Genomic DNA, 20,510 nt, shown 5'->3' with positions numbered 1-20,510 from the left:
ATTTGGAGAAAGTGGAGGTGCGATACTTATGTGGGAGGCACTAATTCAGCTATACTGATATCGCTCCAGTTCTGCACTCGCTGCGCTCGAGTTCAGTTAGCACAGTCTTTCAACTCCAACTTTCAGCGCGAACCAGACGCACTTGACTGACCTCAACGCGATTAAGTGGACAGCTAGGATTCGATGACTTATTGCGAACTGAGAAACAATGGATCATCGTGTTAAACTGAAATAAAAGATGCGTTCTGATCTGTCAGGCTATAGGTAACACGGCGATGCGCAGCGGCGGCAGGTGATGTGGATGCTGACGCGTCGTGGCTCAACTGGTCTCCAAGTGGCGCTTAGCACCTCTGGAAGAACTTTTGCGCGATGGGCTTTCAGTAGGAGTCGGAACCATGGAGTTAAGGGACTATCTAAGAAGTCTTTATGACATATTCCCTATTAGTTTTTATTTTAGCTATTTATTGTTTATTTAACACAACTGTGCACATTAACAAATGTGTCGTTTTAAAGCGCAAACCAAGTATTGCTTATTGCAGTACGTTTTAAAACTTTTATAGGACATTTAGTGCCAACACTTGCCCTTATCTAGTTAATCCGGATCCCGTTGGCTCGCATGGGACTGAGGCACTCATCGCGGTGCCTGCTCCTGCGGAGAAAGATGGCGGATGCGGAGAGCTCGGAGGTAAGTCAAAGATTCCTTAAGTTGTGCATAATACATCAATGCTCGTCCAAACATTCATATGCACACTTGTAAATCGCACGTGATTAATTCTAGTCGCTCATATGTGTGTTTAAGTGCATGCTCGCGTAAAATGACGCGCTGGTTTGGAGGTCATACAAATCAGTGCCCGGTGATGTGTGACTATGCAGGGTAAAGAACAGCGAAATTCAGAGCAGAACACGTCCAGTTCCCTCTTCCTAAAAGAATAGCGATCACACACCACTCCAAATGCTACATATATAGGTTTATAGGCTATCAAAATGTATGCTGCGCGTAGGTTGCATAAAGATTAAAGCGGATCGGATGCAAAATGCCTTTTAGAAACTCGAACACAATAAATTAGCCTAATGTTGTACCAATACGATAGTAAGGTAGTAGGCAAGTAAGACAGTAAAGTTAGTCGTGTGCGTGCTGAATAGCACTCAATTCCTCTTTTATATAGTCTATTGGGTCATCGCGAGACGACTGAGCGCTGTCCTTGGTGCTGCAGTATTTCGCCCCCCCCCCCCTCGGCTAATTAGCATATTCACCTTTGCATACCTGATTTAAACGTCGACGTTGATAATTAGTGCACTAAATATTAGAAGCCCTGAAAAGCAAGGTAAAAAAATCACACATTTATGTTCCTGAGTCCATCTACATGTAGCCTATTTTTACAAAACTGTTTTGACATGATTTATTTATCACATGAAAAAAAAGACATTGGATCATCAAATCAAACATAAAAAAGGTATTTACAAAAAATATCATAAGTCTTTACGATATTTAGTTTTATTTAATGAATTTTTTTTTCTGCAAATGTGTTTTTTCAAGGTGTTTTTTTCTTACTTTCAATAAATAAATGAATAAATTGTTCTTATAGCTCAAACCGTAGGACCTAGCAATATCAAGGTCATGGGTTTGATTCCTAAAGAGTGCATAAACTGATTAAATGTATACTTTGAACACATTATGAGTTGTTTTAGATAAAAACTGTCTACCAAACGCATATACACTCACTGAATCCAAAAAGTGGTTATGTAGGACACAGAGCATTGCAGATTATTTTACTGTTGACTTTACCAGCAGCGCCAGCAGCATCAGCAGCATCAGCAGCATATTTCCAGCGTTCCCTCGTCCCAGGCCTTGCAACCTTCTCTGCTACCAAAGCCAGTGACCTCCGTTCATCATGTTCCACATCCCCCACACACGCCACATGTCTCTGCACTGTCTGCATGTCCGGGACGAGGCAAAATGGCCAAGCTACTCAACCCAGAGGAGATGACTTCACGGGACTACTACTTTGACTCCTATGCCCACTTTGGAATTCATGAGGTAATCGAAGGTCCAGTTCGGATGGTTTTACCATTAGTATGGGAGTCTGTGAAGTATACTAGTCTAAGATGAAAATGTTATCTTGTTCACTATCAAGTACAGGAAATTGTTTCTGCTAAAGAACTTTTATCACTTGCAGCTGATGATAAGAACATACTTAAATTTGTCACTGAAACCCTTTTCTAACCGTATTGAAGAAGAAGTGAGAGAACACCTTTGATACCGGCACATTTAGAGCATGAGGGTCGAATTGGATCTGTCTGCAGATAAAAGAAAAGTTCTTGATAACACACAGAAGAAGAAGGACAAGAGTAAGATGGAGAAAGAGAGAAAGAAAAGGAAAGAGAATTGGAGCGGGGGGAGGGGGTGCTTGGGAAGATGTCTATCAGTTAATCCCAGCAGGCTAAATGGAGACCTGTCTCTATAAAAAGAATCCTGGAGACACTGCGCTTTGTGTCCTATATATTGTCCTCCATAGCACAGTCCAAGAGAAATGGTCCAGAAATGAGGGATAAAAGTCATGGACTCAAACTTTAAGGACATCTCACATGCAGCCAAATATGTGCAGCAATATACCGATCAAATGTTTGGGGTCAGTAAGATAAAAGATGAATACAGCAAGGATTGTCAAAGTAAAGACAATTATAATGTTATAAAATTCTATTTCTAATAAATACAGTTCTTTTTAAATTTCTATTTGGTAACGCTTTATTTTGATGGTCCCTTTTAGACATTCTGTTCACTATAAGTAATGTTGCACCTACATGTCAACTAACTCTCATTAGAGTATTAGACTGTATGCTTAACATTTGCTACCACATTATTTGAATGGTCTCCCAAAAGACATTCTACTGACTATAAGTAACTTTGCAAGTACATCAACTTATTCTACTAACGCGGACCCCTTATCTACTAACCCTACCCCTACAGTTTACTAACAATCTAATGAGAGTTAGTTGACATGTATGTGCAACGTTACTTAGAGTCAACAGAATGTCTAAAGGGGACCATCAAAATAATATATATATATATTTTCTACCGTTTATAACTTCTTTTTCTCTCTCAATAGGAAATGCTAAAGGATGAAGTGAGGACCCTGACTTATAGGAACTCCATGTACCACAACAAACACATCTTTAAGGATAAGATTGTTCTAGATGTGGGCAGCGGAACCGGAATCCTCTCCATGTTTGCTGCCAAGGCAGGAGCCAAGCATGTGTACGGGGTGAGGACTCAAATTACTCATTACAAGTGTGTTTACTGTCATATACAATAGGTTTTAGTAAGAGGGCAACATGCAGGCTTTACTTTACTGCAAATCTGACTCTTTTTTACACTCCCAAACTATATCTATGTATATCTGGAGAGAAAGAGAGGGAGAGTGTGCTGATAATATCAGTAGTGTTACTGTGCTTCTGGTCTGTATTAGATAACACTCCATTGATCCACCCACTAGGTCCAGTTCTAGTCGCTTATCTTTCATATACCACAATAAGCAAAAGAGGTTTCTGTTTCTGTACAGAGCACGGATACATATAAGTATCAAAGGATCACAGGTTTATAAACATTTAAAATGTGCATTTATGCATTAGGCAGATAACAGCAGTTTTATTCCTTTATGGATACGTTTTTGAGCGAATCGGTTGAATGAATGAATCATTGATTCACTCATTAAGGGAGTCACTTTTCACCACCTACTGGCAAAGCAATGTAACTGGTGACATTGGAACGGCCAAACAAAGACAAGCGGAGTCATAATGTACAAACAGGATATTTCACCAAAAATATATAACAATTACTATATAATTAGATTCTTCTTCTTTTTTTTTTTTATGAAATACAAACCCCATTCCAATAAAACTTGAAGTTATGCATAAAAAAGGGTTCTGTCTGGCTTGAGTCAGCTAGCATAACACTCTTATACAGTTCTTGTTAAATATGCTAATATAATTAAGCTAATTTTCATTTTGTTTTGTAGATTGAATGCTCCAGTATATCAGAGTATTCCGAAAAAATCATCAAATCAAATCACCTGGACAATGGTAAGACATTCTGCTGCTCATTCCTGTTTGGACACTACACAGTGTTTAGGTCTGATCTTCATTCTTGTGTGGAATAGAAGAGTCATACATTTTCCTCTAGGCAAGCGGAGTTCCATGACACAGGAAGTAGCATAGTCACTTCCTGTAGCTGACACTCTCCGCTTGTGGTGTGTGATGGCAGAAGTTGTTGCTTAGTTGTCCACAGTAGCTCTCATTAACACTGAAGAGCAGCGGGCGGGTGAGAAGCCTGAGTCAGTGTGAGAGAGGAGTCACACACACACACACACACACACACACACACACACACACACACACACACACACACACACACACACACACACACACACACACACACACACACACACACACACACACACACACACACACACACACACACACACACACACACACACACACACACAGGCATGGAAATTGGAGACTGGCAACCAGCTTTTTGCAAAATGGTAATAATGAGAGGATGAGATAAAAGAAGAAGAAGGAGAGAGAGAAAACCATGAAGGAACCCATCAATCAAATGTAACTTTATATTGTCATTCTTGTGACATTCTGATCATTCTTGTGTGTAAATGCTGGGTTCCTAACCCATTTGATTTCTGTAATCAGACATTTATGAATGAAATAAAAAAAGAAGTCAGGTGAGACTTGATTTTATCCATCAGGAATTGTAATATTTTTTATTTTATTGTTAAATTTATTGTTATAAATATATTCATTTAGAATAATATATATATATATATATATATATATATATATATATATATATATATATATATATATATATATATATATATATATATATGTATATATATGTATATATATATATATATATATATATATATATATATATATATATATAATTTAATTGTACATTGCATAGTATAAAATAAGCTAAATTGAAGCTTCACTGTCTCTTCTCTATTTGTTGTGCATCTTGCAGTTATTACCATCATTAAAGGGAAGGTGGAGGAGACTGAACTGCCCGTGGATCAGGTGGACATCATCATTTCAGAGTGGATGGGCTACTGTCTTTTCTATGAGTCTATGCTCAATACTGTCATCTACGCCAGGGACAAATGGCTGGTCAGTGTGTGTTTGTCTGTGTGTGTTGGCTATCCCAAGGCCAAGGTTATTTGACTAATTAGAATGTGAAGAGCGTATGTCCATGCTGAAAATTATCATTTATAATGGGAATGAGTGGCATGTCATTGGGCTGCTGATGAATGTCTACCACTGAATGACAATTTGGTCCAGAGGACAAGTGGCTTGTTAGGGATTTTTATAGAACCATTGTGTTGGTGCCAGTACATTGTTTCAGCCTAGAGTTATTTGTATGGTGCACTGAACGGGAAGGAAAAGAAAGAATGATGTGAAGTCACTGGAATAATAGGAATATAATCACGCAAATGCCAGGAATGCGTTTTTGTCAATTAAAATATATATATATATATATATATATATATATATATATATATATATATATATATATATATATATATATATATATATAAGATATATGAGGGTAGTTGAGTTTAAATTTCAAGCAGTTTCAGCAGTGTCTACTTTAGATAATAATTACATAAAATTTTTATTATATGAATAATTATTAAAACTATTATATTATTTTTAATGTTGCCTTTTGACCTGATTTGATTTATACTACTAATAAAAAAAAATTACAAGAGTATTTAAAATATTTGAGATAATTATATTATATTATAGTGGTTAATATTATTATGGTGTTTTATGACCTATTATGTATACTTGTACTATTAATAATAATATTTTAACTTTAACAAAAAAATAAATAAGTTGGGCATCCATCATCAACCCATTCATATTTTTCATAGGTGATTTGTGAATATTTTCTTTCCTGTCATTTTTCAGAAACCTGGCGGTTTCATGTTTCCAGACAGAGCGACATTGTATGTGGTCGCCATTGAGGATCGACAATACAAAGACTTCAAAATCCACTGTGAGCACACACACACACACACAACACAAACACACACTGACATGAGGCAACTACATGTCCTGTATTAAATGAACATTTAAACTGTATCTCTTTGGTTCCCTCACATTTATTTAGCTGAAAAAAAAAAATCCTGTTGAGCTCCATTACTCCCCCGCAGCAAACCGTTGGCTTTTTCTCCATCCCTTTCACTCCCTCCTTCATGTTTTGGATGAAAGTATGAGATTCTCCTCGGCCTAAGACTCATGTGATGGGAATGTAATCAAATGCTGCCAGACACAGAGGAGGCAGGAGTCTATTTTAGGGCCAAGCGAAGACTCCCAGACACAGCCACACAGATTTTCGACTTTTCAGACACATGTGACATTTAAAAATGTCTTAAAAATATATAATCTCTGTGCTTGCAGGGTGGGAAAACGTCTATGGTTTTGACATGACGTGCATTCGGAACGTTGCTATGATGGAGCCCCTGGTGGACATAGTAGATCCTAAACAAGTCGTGACCAACTCCTGCCTTGTTAAGGTATGAGTATGTGCTCATCTGTGTATGTATATGTGAGCAAGAACAGATTTGAATCATACTGATGGCCCATGCGATAGGCCACTATGGAACACATGTAGTGTGGGTGTTACATAACAGAATAATTCGCAGTAACGTGCCGTCTGATGACAATGTGTTAACGTGTGTTCAACTCAACACACAAACACAAATCATTCATTTAAATTGGCAGGGCAGAAATAAGTCCTCATGAAATATAATGCTAATAATATCATCATGTAGGTCATATGAAGCCTTGTTTATAAATATTTTGTTACCCCTTAATAAAAGTGTATTATCCCATACAGTAGGAAAGATTTTTTTAATACTGTTATATTGTTTCACCTAAACAGGAATGCGATTAAAATTGATAATATAATATAAGAATTATCAAAATTAGATATTAATTCTAAATATATTAACTCTCAAAGTATCTGAGCTATGCTATGCTTATCTATATTTCCATAGCCATACCGCTATAATCTTACTGTATTAAGATGACTGTATAAAGATGATACTTAAAGGTATAGCGGAGGATTTTATTAGAGGATTAGCGAAAGAAAGAAAGAAAGAAAGAAAGAAAGAAAGAAAGAAAGAAAGAAAGAAAGAAAGAAAGAAAGAAAGAAAGAAAGAAAGAAAGAAAGAAAGAAAGAAAGAAAGAAAGAAAGAAAGAGCTTTCAATGTGCCTCTGAATCACCTGCGTGATCAAACTCTTTGAATAGGAGAATGATTTCAGCCTCTTTGTGAGGATTATTAAATGAAAGGCTGAATTGAACAAATGAAAGGCTCAATGCTGCCACTGATCTGTTGTTCACACAAAGAGTAAGAAGATCTTTGTTCACCAAGGCTGTTACTTGTGTCAACTTCTCAGCAATAAAGCCCCAGCTAAACAATATAGTCTGAAACTGGATCTGTTGTGATGATGATGATGATGTATGGGTTAAGGCTATATGACATAAAGCACATCAAGCTTAGATCACAGATGGCAGATCATCAAAGGACTTTGTTAGTGCAAGTATGCGGGCCAATCGTAATCTCTATTTAAAAATGATCTCTAAGTGTGAGACGGGATATGGCTTTCAGGAGGTGGACATCTACACGGTGAAGCCGGAGGACCTGGCGTTCACCTCAGCCTTCTGCCTGCAGATTCAGAGGAACGACTATGTTCACGCTCTCATCACGTACTTCAACATCGAGTTCACCAAGTGTCACAAGAAGACAGGCTTTTCTACAGGTTCAGCCTTCACTTATTATGTACCTAATTATCTCTTACAAATAAATCCAGTACTGACCGAGCCATTGCACATTCCCTTCCAGCCCCTGACGCTCCCAGCACGCACTGGAAGCAAACAGTGTTTTATCTGGAGGATTACTTAACGGTGCGGAGAGGAGAGGAAATCCTGGGCAGCATCACCGTCAAGCCCAACGAGAATAACCAGGTGAGGCTGGAAGTGTGTGTGGGGGTGGGAAATGGAGAACAGTGGTTCTCAAAATTTTTGACTGCAAGACAATATTTGAAAGCCCACCCAATATATTTCTGGTAGGACTACTTCTGCTGTTATAACAAAGCTTCTCATTTCCAAACTTATTTACATAAACTAGCAGTAGCAATTAGTGCGTCAAATCTGTTAATCTCATCTCACTTAAAAGTTTGCTTTTATGTAATATATATGTGTGTGTATACAGTATATTTATATAATATATGTCTGTATGTATATATACACATCATATACACATATAAAAAAAAAATATATATATATATATATATAAATATATATATATATATATATATATATATATATATGTGTGTGTGTGTGTGTGTGTGTACACAGACATGACAATAAAATATAATATATACACACACACACACATATAATATGTAAACAAACTTTTATGTTAGATGCACTTTGACAGCACTAGTAGCAATATATTACAGCAAATAAAATAATTAAATTCCAGAATTCCTTCATTTTCAATAACTGAATGTTCTCCAGGGTTTTTCTTACCAGTAAATTTACATGACTTTTCTATTTTTGTTTTATTAAATTTTTTTAAATCAAAGTTTTCAAAATTATATTTTACTCACAAATAGCAATTTCTACCCAATAAAATATTTTAGCACTTGACATAACTAGAAAAATATATATATATTTATTACAAAATTTTCCACGACTTTTTTTTAACTTCCATGACTTTCTCAGGTCTAGAAATCACACTTTTAATTTCCCTCGTATAACAAATAAAAATACATTTGAGCTGTTTTAGCTTATTTTTAGATACTTACTTTAAATCATTTTAAGCCAGTGTGCCCTCTAGTGGTTCTCGCCCTCCTTGTTGAAAGCCACTGGTTTATAAACAAGTAGGAGGCAGATTTCAAAGAAATAAGATGACAAAAATAAGAACTTGCTTTCTTTCAGCGTGACTTGGACTTCACCTTCGAGCTGGATTTCAAAGGGCAGCTCTGTGACGCAGCCATCTCCCATGACTACAAGATGCGGTAAAACTGGAGCGGCATCTTGAGTCAGGGCGCCGTTTCCCAGGGAGATTCGGCAGAGAGATGGGCTCTGTCTCTCCTCTGCCTCTGTCTGGATAAGAGAGGCTGCCGAACCACAGGACCCTTCTGGGATGTCATCAGTGCGAGTCCAGCACTCAAGCAATAGTCACCGCGTGTCACGTTCTTAAATGCACGTAAAGAATAGACTGTGAAAACATCACTCTGAATGTAACCGTTAACGAGTCTGAGAATGTCAAAGTTTGTGTTTATTCAACCACATAAGATAGAAAAGTGTTAATGAACAGTATATGCCAATGTGAAATCATACAATGCCTCATAGAACAAAGGCTTCAGTTTGGATGCATAAATGAAGAGTTTTGCTTATGTTTAAGTGCATTTTATTGTGTTATATTTATTGGGTTAGTGTTAGTGTTGGGCATGTTTTCTGCCTTTGCTTTTATTTCAATTAATTCAGGTTTCACTAAGATTTTTTAAAGAACCTCTAAGAGCAGCTAAACTATATTAAATCATTCTTATCAAATACAAGATTTGTTATTTTAGAGTAACTTTAATGTGAGAGTTTTAACTTAAGATTTGAGTTCTTGTTTAAATGTCATATCCCTCTCACATACAACCTGTTTGAACCACCGGTTTACTCTTTTGTGTAAAACAAGACGGTCACAGAGCAGTTCAGATGAAGGCAAAGAAGAAAGCACGACATGTTCGACTCCAGCAAATGTTCTTCCCTCGATAACATCGAAGATTTTAGTGCTTATTGATGTTGTCATCAACTGAACTGAACTGCAAACGGTTGCTGAAAACACTTCTTGTTCTAGTAGAGAGGTTTTACTGGCCATTTTGAAATCTAGGTTTCATGATGCTAGTACTTCAGGTGGACTGAATGAGGCTATTGTAATGCTAAATAAATGGGAAGTAACAAACAATCACATTTTTTCCTAAATGACTTGTTCTTTCCTGGTTGAATGTGTTTAGTTGGATGTAGTGCCACTGCACTTCATTAAAAAAGAATGGGTTGCTATTGTTAACAAAATAGAATATGTACAAAGATCATTTTAAATGAGGTGTGACAAAGTATCCTGTGATATACGTAATCTACAGTTGGACACATATCAGATGAGCACAGAGATACAATGCTCTTTAACAACTGGACATAAACCTTTTTACACATTACGCTATTATTAGTGCTTGATTCAGGTATAAGTGAATTTGCAGCCAACATTAAATTATTTACATCGAGTGTAAGGTCTGATGATGATGATACATAAAGCACAGAGTGATTTCCCCCATAAGTGTGTATGTGTGTGTGGTCACTTGCAGCAGGATTTCTTCTTCAGTGGTTGATCCGCAAGACTGACCGTGTTCACCCATACTCTGTCCTCCTGTTCCCTCAGGACTCTGCAAAAACATCAGTGTTCTTATTTTATTTTATAAAATGGGAGCACAACCAAAAAAAACATTTTGAGAAAAGAATAATTTATATTTTACTGGATTCTGTAAATGCAACTTTGATATTTATTATCATTATTATTGTTATACAAGTATTTTAATGAACACTTAAGTAAATGCAATTTACATTCATTTCAATGTAACCATTTTTAATTAGTTCGACAGCTGAGTTAAGGGTTACCGAGTAGTATTTAGTAGTTACCGAGTAGTATTTAGTAGTATTGGGCTGGTCATGTGATCTCAAAATGCACACTTAGTGGGCCTTTCAAAGTAAATAAACTACATTAGGTTCACAAAAAAAAAAAAAAAACACTGATGTAGAGACAAGAGAATCACATTTTAAAGATAAAACACCCCACACACTTTCCGTTTGACATCTGATGTTGACAGCTAGCGGTCTCACAGTTTTATAAATGTCTCTTTTTTTGTGGGTTGCAGCCCCTGGGTGAGGTGTTCACAGCTAAACATAGTACGTTTGGTAAAGTTGCATTCATGTGTTTTTCAGTTCTTACCTGGCCAGATGTATCATGGCCTCCAACACATTAACTCCAGTATAAGCACTGCACTCGTAGAACATCAGGTTTGTTTCCTACCAAATATAACAAACATCTGTGCATAATGTGTTGGATATAGTGATGTAGACTCGTGAAAGCAAAGCATATGATGTAAATATTGTAGGATATACTGTGTGTGTGAGAGAGAGCACCTCTGCAAGCATTTCAGCCTCCTTTGTCTGCACTTCTCGCTCATTCTCCTGGTCAGATTTGTTTCCCAGGAGCATGACAGGGATAGGGTCGCCTACGGCCTCCTGTATGCTGGTCAGCCAGGGGCGGACTGATCTGAAACTGTCCTCCATTGTGATGTCGTAGATGACCACCACGCCATCTGCCTTGCGGAAAAACTGCTTGGTAATGCTGCGATACCTGCAGGGCACAGTGACATTGTGTTTTTTGACGCTGGATGTTTATCATCAGTGACAAGTGAGTTCATGTTTTGGTTGCGCAATAGATTACTCTAGACAACAAGCTTTTTAGAGATGCTTAAAAGGATTACAGCACAGTCTGGGGAACAAAAATGAAGCATTCAAACTGAAAGTGAATGTAAATGTCCTAAATAAGAAGATATAAATGCAAAACTCTATCGTGCATGTCGTATCAGTGCCTCACCTTTCTTGGCCTGCAGTGTCCCATAGCTGAAGAGCAACATGACTGTCCCCCAAATTCAGTGTCCGCACACTATAGTCAATGCCTGTACAGCACAACACAACTGAAGTTATATATAAATGTGCAGTACACACATAAAGTTAACTAAAAATATACACAACTAAATAAAGGCATAAAAAATATCATGAAATCATATTCCTTTATAAAAATCAAAACAGACAGCAAACCATTCCTGCAGTGAGGGATAATGGCCACTAGAGGTTACTGTTGAGTAATGTTTCTGTGTGGAATATACAGGCGTTTTGAACACTTTAGCCACATGCTAATGAATGTCATTGAATTATAAAGCAAAATATCGAACCAAGTAAAAATAACATTCACTAAAAAATTAACTTGGGACCAGCTGGTTGAAAGGAACTAATCTGGCTAAGAAAAGTCCAGCGTTAATAGCGTTAATTTTGGTTTACTTGTAACTGATACAATGAATTTAAGTGTCCAGGTTGTTTATGGGCCACTAGAGTCCAGGGGTGAAAGGCTAGAAACTTTGAATAAAGTGAACTGATGGTGTTTGACATAATCTGCTGAGCAATGTGTGGCAGGGTTTAAATGCAGGGAGTGTGACTTCCCAAGCTCTTTCATGTGATGTTGCCTGCTTTAAGAAATCCATTTGATATAGTAAAGAAGGCTTTCGCTAACACTCACACACATATTCAAACCCAATGCACTGAACACCTTTAAGGAGTAATACTATGTATGCACAATAATAATGCACAGAGTTGGTAAATCAGTTTCGAGAGCCATATAAATCATAACAAACAAAATAAATGTAATAATTAATCCTTCTGATTCAAGGTAAACTCCAGTAAAAGGGCAACCAATTTGCATTTACTGAAAATCCCTCATTGCAAAGTCTTCTGTTAAACCTACTTAAACTGACCTGTCCACTCACTAACTTGTGTGAAGTTAAATTGTAAATTGCACATGGAGCGGGAGAGCATCTTACCCACAGTGGCTGAGGTGGCAGAATGAAACTGTCCATCACAGAAGCGTCTCAGCAGTGCGGTTTTACCAACGCTGGAGTTTCCCACCAGAATGACCTTAAAGAGGCGTTGAGGAGATGCGGCAGCACCTTCTGCAGGACCCTGTAGCCAAAAATACACAGTGACATCTTTAAAGCTAACAGCTTGTGTTGAGTGCACATAGTAAAAAAACACTAAATAACATAATATATGGACTTCAAGACTATGGCCCATGTAAAGTGTATTAAAGTCTCTTGCACTTTGCACTTGTAATTATTTTGCAACTGTTCTTTAATATGTAAATGCATATGAAATGAGGTACTCTATGATATGTCCCCGTCACTGACCTGCTGGTGGGTCTCCTTCCCGACAGGCTGACCCCGTGCAGATGAGGGCATGTTTCCTCTGATCCATTTCTTCTTAGACGGCTTCTTCACCCTAACTGGTGGTGGAGAGTCAGCAGAGGCCAGAGACGCATTGGACGGGTAGAGGGAGCTCGTCTCTAGATCCCCCTGACCTTCTTCCTCTCTGGCGCGCTCCTCTTCTTCCTCACTGAGCTGATGCAGAAGAAGGTGAGGGTCTCCTTGTAACAGGTGGGGGAGGTGGTCCTCCTCGATGGATATGACTCTGCGTAGAGGCCAACCATCCGGTGGCGCATCCTCCACATCCCCCCTGTCATTTACACCGTCTGAGTCCCCAAACACCCTCTGAGATTGCACATCCACCTCCGGCTTCCCATCATCCCCTGCGCTGAAGGGTGAACGTTGACTGTTTGCTAAAGAGTTGGTCTTCCTGTTAGAGCGCTGAGTCACTTCCTCCTCGTCAACTTCTCTGAAGTGACAGTGAGAGGTGAGAGGAAATGTTTCCATGTTATTAAATCATGTACGTAGGTATTCACATGAGAATATGTGAAGATGTCTCACTTTTTGACAGATGGTTTCCTCTCAGTGTATTTTATTGAAGCTGCGCTCAGTCTGTGCTTGCGTGAGGATTTCTTCATGGAATTGCTGCGTTTCTGTTGTAAATTACAAGGAGATATTCTGTTTTTTCAATTGCTCTTATTAGTCAAAAGTTGTGACACACCCACTCATTTTCGATTATTAATATTTTCCACATTCTAGAAAAACAGTAAGTCATCAAAACAATGAAAACACACACACACACACACACAAATATGGGAATTATTATGTGACCAAAAAAATGCCCAAGCTGTCTTATTTGAGCTTTTTTAAACTAAACCAAAGTAAAACATTAAAATAAAATATAAACAATTAAATAAAATATTATACACACACACACACACACACACACACACACACACAAATTATTCAGTTTATTTCTAGTGTGTAAGCTTTAGGGAAAAATGATGAGAAACATAAATCATAAATCATCAAGGAAAGTTGTTGTCATCAACTAAAAATATTTTAAAAACATTTACATTAATTGAAATAAAATACATTTCTAGTGTCTAAGCTTTAGGGGAAAAAATTATGAGAAGCATAAATAATAAATTAAGGAAAGTTGTTGTCATCAAATAAAAATATATATATTTTAAAAACATTTACGTTCATTGAAATAAAATAAATGTTAACTGACACAAACTTACACACAAAAATAATTAAAATAAAATTTTCGTTTCATAGAGAATACATATATGTAGGCATAATTATATGTCTGCTAAATTAATTTAGAATGTCTAAGCTTTAGAACAAAATGTTTCTAAGATCATGAGAAGCATAAATAAGTGTTGTTATCATTAATTAAACTAAAAATATTTTGAAAAACATTTACGTTAATTGAAATAAAACAGAAGTTAAATTTAAAATGATTTTTAATGTGCTGCTATGGCAACATTCCTGTTAGTTACTAAAGTATTAAACTAAAACTAAACTAAAATTACTAAAAACTAAATATATATATAATTAATTTATATTTTCTAATAAAAATTACAAAAACGTACAACCAAATTACAAAAAAGTAACTAAAATTAAAATGTAAAAAAAAAAAAAATTTTGATTTAAAAATTGTTAAACTTACCAGAAAGCTAATGTCTCGCTCATCTCGTAGATGTTTATTCATTTCTCTAAAAGAACAACATTTAATTTTAGATTTTTGTTGTTTGTCTATGTATATGTGAGGATGTGCCAAGCTCACCTGAGTAGATCTAACTGCTTCATCAAGCTGTGTTTTTCTCTCTGCAAGCCTTCTGTGATTCTGTACATCTCCCTGTGAGGGTAAAAAGCATGTGTGTGTATGAGAGACACAAAGATACTGGTGGGATTTGTGTGTGTACGTAATAAACGCACAGACTGACATCTCTCTCTCCTGCTGTAGTCGAGAGGCCTGCTCCTGCAGAACGCCCAGCTGCTCCTGAGCCAACTCCAGCTCCTGACAGGTGTGCTCAAGTTCACGACACAACTCCTCATTGCTCATTTTCAGTTTAACATTCTCCAGTCGACTCTCCTGTTGTTCGCTGTGAAGGTCACGGCATTGGCGCTCTAACTGAAAAAAAAAATGATATCAAAAAGCTGTGAGTTGAAAAAGGCGTGAGTGCCACAAAAGTATAAGATTTTGTATGATTCTGCCTGTTCATTTGTGGCACTCACCCTCCTTTGTTTTTGGAAAAGCTGCTCCAAATCCTGTTCTTTACTACGGAGCCGCTGCTGGAGGTCCTGACTGCGCAACTGCAGATTTTCAGAGTCCTGGAAGAGAGTCAATTACAATTAGAAATAACTGAAATGTATGAAGCTGAATTGTCTTCAGAGTCACATGATCCTTCAGAAATCATTTTAATATGCTGATTTGCTGCTCAAGAAACATTTCTTATTATTATCAATGTTGAAAACAGTTGTGTTGCTTAATATTTTTGTGGAAACTGTGATACATTTTTTTTCTGAATTCTAGAAAGTTCAAATGTCTTTACTGACTGACATGTTTGATTAATTTAATGCATCCTTGCTGAATAAAAGTATTAATTTCTCTTTAAAAAAATCTTCAACTGTATAGTGTAAAAGCACATGCAACCGTTCAAAAGAGTGTTTTTACCTTCAGAATTGCTTGATCTTTTTCATTAATGATCTGTTGCTCCATTTCCTCATATAATCTGCGAATTTCGTTGTCATGTGTGGCTGCTTTCCTGTGCAATGACAATGGCGTTCAATGTTAAAACATGCATTTAGCCTAATACAATCAAAAGATAAAACACAAACAAGTCTTTCATATTATATAATTTTTTCCAAATTCTCACAGTATTTACATTCCAAAACACTAGCTCAGTCCTGCACATCCCGTTAGGTAATAATTAAAGGATCATAAGATTTAATGTGTATCTTTAAACAATGCATGTTGCAAATCACATCATTCTGACCTAGATTTGATCAAAATACATTTTATTCCCACCAGAAGTACTGTAAAAACCTGGGTAACTCCTCAGCTTGGTGGTCACTGGACTGGGATAAAACAGCATTCTATAGGGAATTACATTAAGCCTCTAAACGGGGATTATTCACAAGTAACATGGGAGGAAATTAAGAAAACAAAGCAGATTATTGGCTCTTAAACATGGACGACTTTAGATGGCACTGCTCTAAGTTCATTCTCATTTCATGTTGCTTAAAGAATCATCATGTCACCTTCTGAGGGTGCTCTCCATCTCCTTCCTCTCTTGTTGTGCCTCTTTGATTTGATATGTGACACGGGCCAGGAACTCTTCAAAGTTGGACAAGAGGTGAGGCTCATCCTTCCTGAGCTGAGTCCACAGGCAGCGAACCTCACTCGGGCTGAAGTGAAGAGAGAACTGTTACTGCTTGTAGCAATATAAAGCTAATGTTTTATAGCAATGCAGAGGCAAAACATCAGTACTGACTCCTCAAACACATTGCTAGCACCCAAGCTCTCCATCAACACGCTAAAATGTCTCTCTTCATCATCTTCATCCCCTGAGCTCTGAGAGGGTGTATTCATTAGTTCCTCAGTCTTGGAAACTCTTCGTCCATAAAGAAAGTTACCTGGGGAACAGTTACAGATACACCTTGTAAAAGTGTGTAATTTGCTGTGCTATAAATATGTACCAAATAACAAATGATTTTTGAATAGATCCTCTTGACTGGAAAGGAGATGATCATAAACTCACTGAATCCAGAGGAAAACTCTCCCATGGTCAGGTATCCATTTTTGTCAAGATCTAGTGAGTCAAAAACGTTCTCGAGTTCCTCAGCAGTGAGTGGCAATTCTTTGTGTAGCCTCTAAGATAGAGAGAATGATGGTATATGATTAAATACTCAAGAAACAGATGAAAAAATGACATCATTAACACTATTTTCAGCCATCTAGATATTCTGATAGCCTAACGGCCGAACCCTTTGTACTAATAGAACATTGTAAATAACAAATCCTTTTAAACAGGAGGGAAAATAATGCAACTGTTATGGTTATGTTCTGTTTGTGGACTCTTATGTTGTGTTTCCTTCCTGTGTTTAGCTCCTGTTTGCTTGTCCTTTGTTACTATGGTTACTCATTGGTTAATTGATTATGTTCACCTGTGTCTTGTTTGGTTCCTAATTTAGCCTGTGTATTTAAGCTCTCAGATTGTTTTAGTTCAATTGTCCTGTGTTGTCTTTGAGTAGAAGTGGAAACTGTTACATTTATCTATTCCTACAATTCCAGTGTTTTGGATTATCTTTGTTTTCATTTTTGTAAATAAAAGACTGCTAACATTTAGGTCCTCTTTCCTTGCCTGAACTGTAACAGAAACATATGCACCCTTAATATTTTAATAAAAAAATAATAATTGTGGCCACATAAAGCTAAAAAATACAAAAACATAATTTGAATACAGAGCTGTAGAGTTGTACCAAAGCCATGGCAGATGTAAACAAATTATATATATATATATATATATATATATATATATATATATATATATATATATATATATATATATATAATAATAATGAAAGAATTAAAATGTCAAGTGGTGAAGGTCAGTAAAGTTAAGGACCCCTACTTTACCCTCATATCAGTGCGTGTGATGAAGCCTTTTCCCTCGCTGTCACAGATCTGAAAGAAGTCCTCTATTTTGTCCAACATAGCAATGTGTCCCCATCCTGGGTTCTTCTTCACACTTTTCCTTGGCCGCGGTTTCGGCTGCTTCTCATCCTGGTCTGAGCCACTGCTGGTGACCCGTGTGTCTCTAACGTGTCCGATCTCTGACATGATGTCCTTCAACAGCTCAGGATCATGTACAATCCAAAGCTAGATCCAATACAGGGAATTATGCTGATTAATTCAGGAAACATCATTCATTGTCTTGTACTGAATGCCTGCTGTGAGTCCCAGCTGAAAGAAACAGAGAGAGTGCAACACATCAGCAATCCTTTTCGTCTTTAGGAATGTTAAGACTTTGAGAAGTGAAATGCAGATTAGTCTTAGTCCTCATCGCTGGCACTGCTGACGTTATTGGTGAGCAGAACTGTCACTTTACGTTGATGTCCCACCACCACAATGTCAAGGGGAACAGGAAGAGTGGTGAAATTTCCTGTTTGATCTCAACTCAAGTTGAACTTGCTAAGGTTTGAATGAGGGGGTATCAAGTAGTTACTGTATTTTTATTTGAGCAAGAACCAATTAAAATGAACTTTTACATGACTGACAGACAGATAAAGGTTGACACGTCCTGCTATTATTTACCTCCTCTGTGTTTACAGCTCTTACAAGTGTTACTCTTCCAGGTCTATACAAAAAAAAAAAAAAGTGTGGAGAGCGGATGTAGTGATAAATGTTTCCATTTCCATTTCTTCTAGAATGAACCATCATCATGTATATGCTAAACTCATATGAAAAGGCCAAATAATCAAGATTACAGGGCAAATTTAAAAGATTGTCAGTGAAAAACCTTATTAAACCTTAATCCCACTAAAGAGAGTGAATAGGCCTACATTCTGTCACTCTTGGGTCTAGGCTATAGGCTATTGAGCCATTCCACCGAATTAAAACTTCCACATTTATGTCCCCACGACATTATATGTGTAAAAATGCATGAAAATGAACTCTAAAATACATTTTATTATTAAGCAAAGTGTCCCGCACATTAAGCTAACTGCAAATTTAAAATGTATAATTAAAAGCATTCATAAAAACTACCTAGAGCACTACAATAAATAGCTTTTTCTTCACTTATATCAACATCTATAAGTAACTTGTTTCATGTAGTAGAGCTCATTTCACTGCACATTGATTTGACACTTTATCTGCTGTTGGGCCATTACACCGAATGGGTGACATTTGCTTGTTATAACTTCAAAATTAAACTTTATTTTTTAATATTTTTTCAACACTGAATCTAATACTACACATATTTAACTCAGGCAACTTTATTTTTAATAAATAAATAAAGTAATAAATAAATATTTTTTACAAGGTTTCTAAGCAGAAGATGGACGCATGTTTTCTCAGTCCTGTTACTGAAACTCATGTGCCATTTAAAAAGCATGTTTAAAAGCATGTCCGTTAATTCCTTTGTTTTCCACACAGTTAAGTGCTTATTTTAAAGAAATTGTTTGTTATATGTTCAAATAATTAATATTTGTGACAAGAACAAAAAAAAAACCACTATATGGGGTATTTAATTACAAAACACAAAGCCATTTTTTCATTTTAAAGAAGGCCGAAGCCTCAAGTTATCATTTTTTTAATAATTTAATTTATTAAACAATTGTATAAATGATGGACCAAACAAAACTGATAAAAAACAGTGGTTTACCTTTATTTTTTTTAGAAAAAAAATTGTAACAGCAATGAACACTTGGTAACAGGAATGAGTGTCCATATGTGTGTGCATGAGAGAGAGTGTACATGACTGTGTGTGCATGAGATTTCTGTGTTGAAGTGATGTACTATGTGCTAGCAGTACTTCACAGTGAAGGAGGTGGAAAGAGAAAGAAGATGAGTGAGGAGAAGAGAGAGCGAAGTTAAGATAAAAAAAAGTGTCAGACTGTCTCCCTGGAAGCATGATATTCACATTGTAAAACTAATACTAATGTCTACCATTTAAAAAATTGCAACCTTAAAACTAATTCAGGTGAATAGTATTATATATCAACTAATATTTACAATATGCAATTAACAAAACAGAGGACTCCTGTTACTTTAACTCACTCCTGTTATTTTTCACATGAGTAACAGGACTAAAAGTAACAGGATTGAGTTTTAAAGCAAAACAGTTATCAAATACATGACATATGGCAACACAGCATACATGCTAATAGCATGAGGACACTGAACAAATGTGACTAGTGACTTTCCAAATTAACATTTTTTTTTTATAAAATATACAGAAATTAAAATAAGAGGACTTATGCCTTCAGAAGATCCAGATGATGCAACTTCCTGTTGAAAATGTGTCTTGTGGAATGTTCCTGAACATCCTGAAGTTTTTCAGAGGGGGGGGAATGTGTTAGGGGTAACAGGACTGAGTGAAAACCTGTGGACACGACTAAAATGTGTATTTTATCTAAAATATTACATAAAATATTTTTTTTTCTCATAAAAAAAAACATTTTAAAGCATAGATTGGATATAAAGTCACACAAACATGCAACAACAACAAAAACGATTTCTGAAGGATTTTAATCATTATATTTCATGGTAAAGTTTAGAGATAGAGAGTGGGGACATGCAACAAATCCATTGATTCACTCTCCCTCATGTGCCACACTATAGTCTTTACAATAAGAGGTGTGTTGCTGCCATCTACTGGACA

The 20,510-nt window shown here is 36.5% G+C and overlaps 2 protein-coding genes across 6 annotated transcripts; one reads left to right on the top strand and one right to left on the bottom strand.

Annotated features, from left to right (window-relative positions):
• Positions 1-79: 79 nt before the first annotated feature.
• Positions 80-10,060, top strand: prmt8b (protein arginine methyltransferase 8b; the record flags this gene model as incomplete). Of its 5 annotated transcripts, none has more annotated exons than XM_081363981.1 (10): positions 80-685; positions 1,790-2,038; positions 3,108-3,263; positions 4,017-4,080; positions 5,039-5,181; positions 5,986-6,073; positions 6,478-6,593; positions 7,692-7,842; positions 7,926-8,047; positions 9,026-10,048. In XM_081363981.1, the coding sequence occupies 10 exons, from the start codon at positions 617-619 to the stop codon at positions 9,107-9,109; spliced, it is 1,242 nt and encodes a 413-aa protein (XP_081220107.1). In that variant the 3' UTR covers positions 9,110-10,048. The 5 variants fall into 5 exon arrangements, with proteins under 5 accessions (XP_081220107.1, XP_081220109.1, XP_081220106.1 ...); XM_081363983.1 differs by having other exon boundaries at positions 1,799-2,038; positions 9,026-10,037; XM_081363980.1 differs by having other exon boundaries at positions 89-685; positions 7,668-7,842.
• LOC308689891 (EF-hand calcium-binding domain-containing protein 4B-like) lies at positions 9,351-17,965 on the bottom strand (the record flags this gene model as incomplete). The annotated part of the gene is made up of 16 exons (XM_081363984.1): positions 9,351-10,518; positions 11,082-11,158; positions 11,276-11,492; positions 11,736-11,817; positions 12,736-12,874; positions 13,099-13,582; positions 13,675-13,766; positions 14,789-14,834; positions 14,906-14,977; positions 15,066-15,253; positions 15,358-15,453; positions 15,797-15,887; positions 16,384-16,530; positions 16,617-16,758; positions 16,884-16,995; positions 17,762-17,965. The coding sequence occupies 16 exons, from the start codon at positions 17,963-17,965 to the stop codon at positions 10,431-10,433; spliced, it is 2,277 nt and encodes a 758-aa protein (XP_081220110.1). The 3' UTR covers positions 9,351-10,430.
• Positions 17,966-20,510: the final 2,545 nt, after the last annotated feature.

Source organism: Scardinius erythrophthalmus (assembly GCF_964197995.2).
Source record: "Scardinius erythrophthalmus genome assembly, chromosome: 4".
Classification (NCBI taxonomy): Eukaryota; Metazoa; Chordata; class Actinopteri; order Cypriniformes; family Leuciscidae; genus Scardinius; species Scardinius erythrophthalmus.
This window is presented reverse-complemented; position numbering and strand designations above follow the sequence as displayed.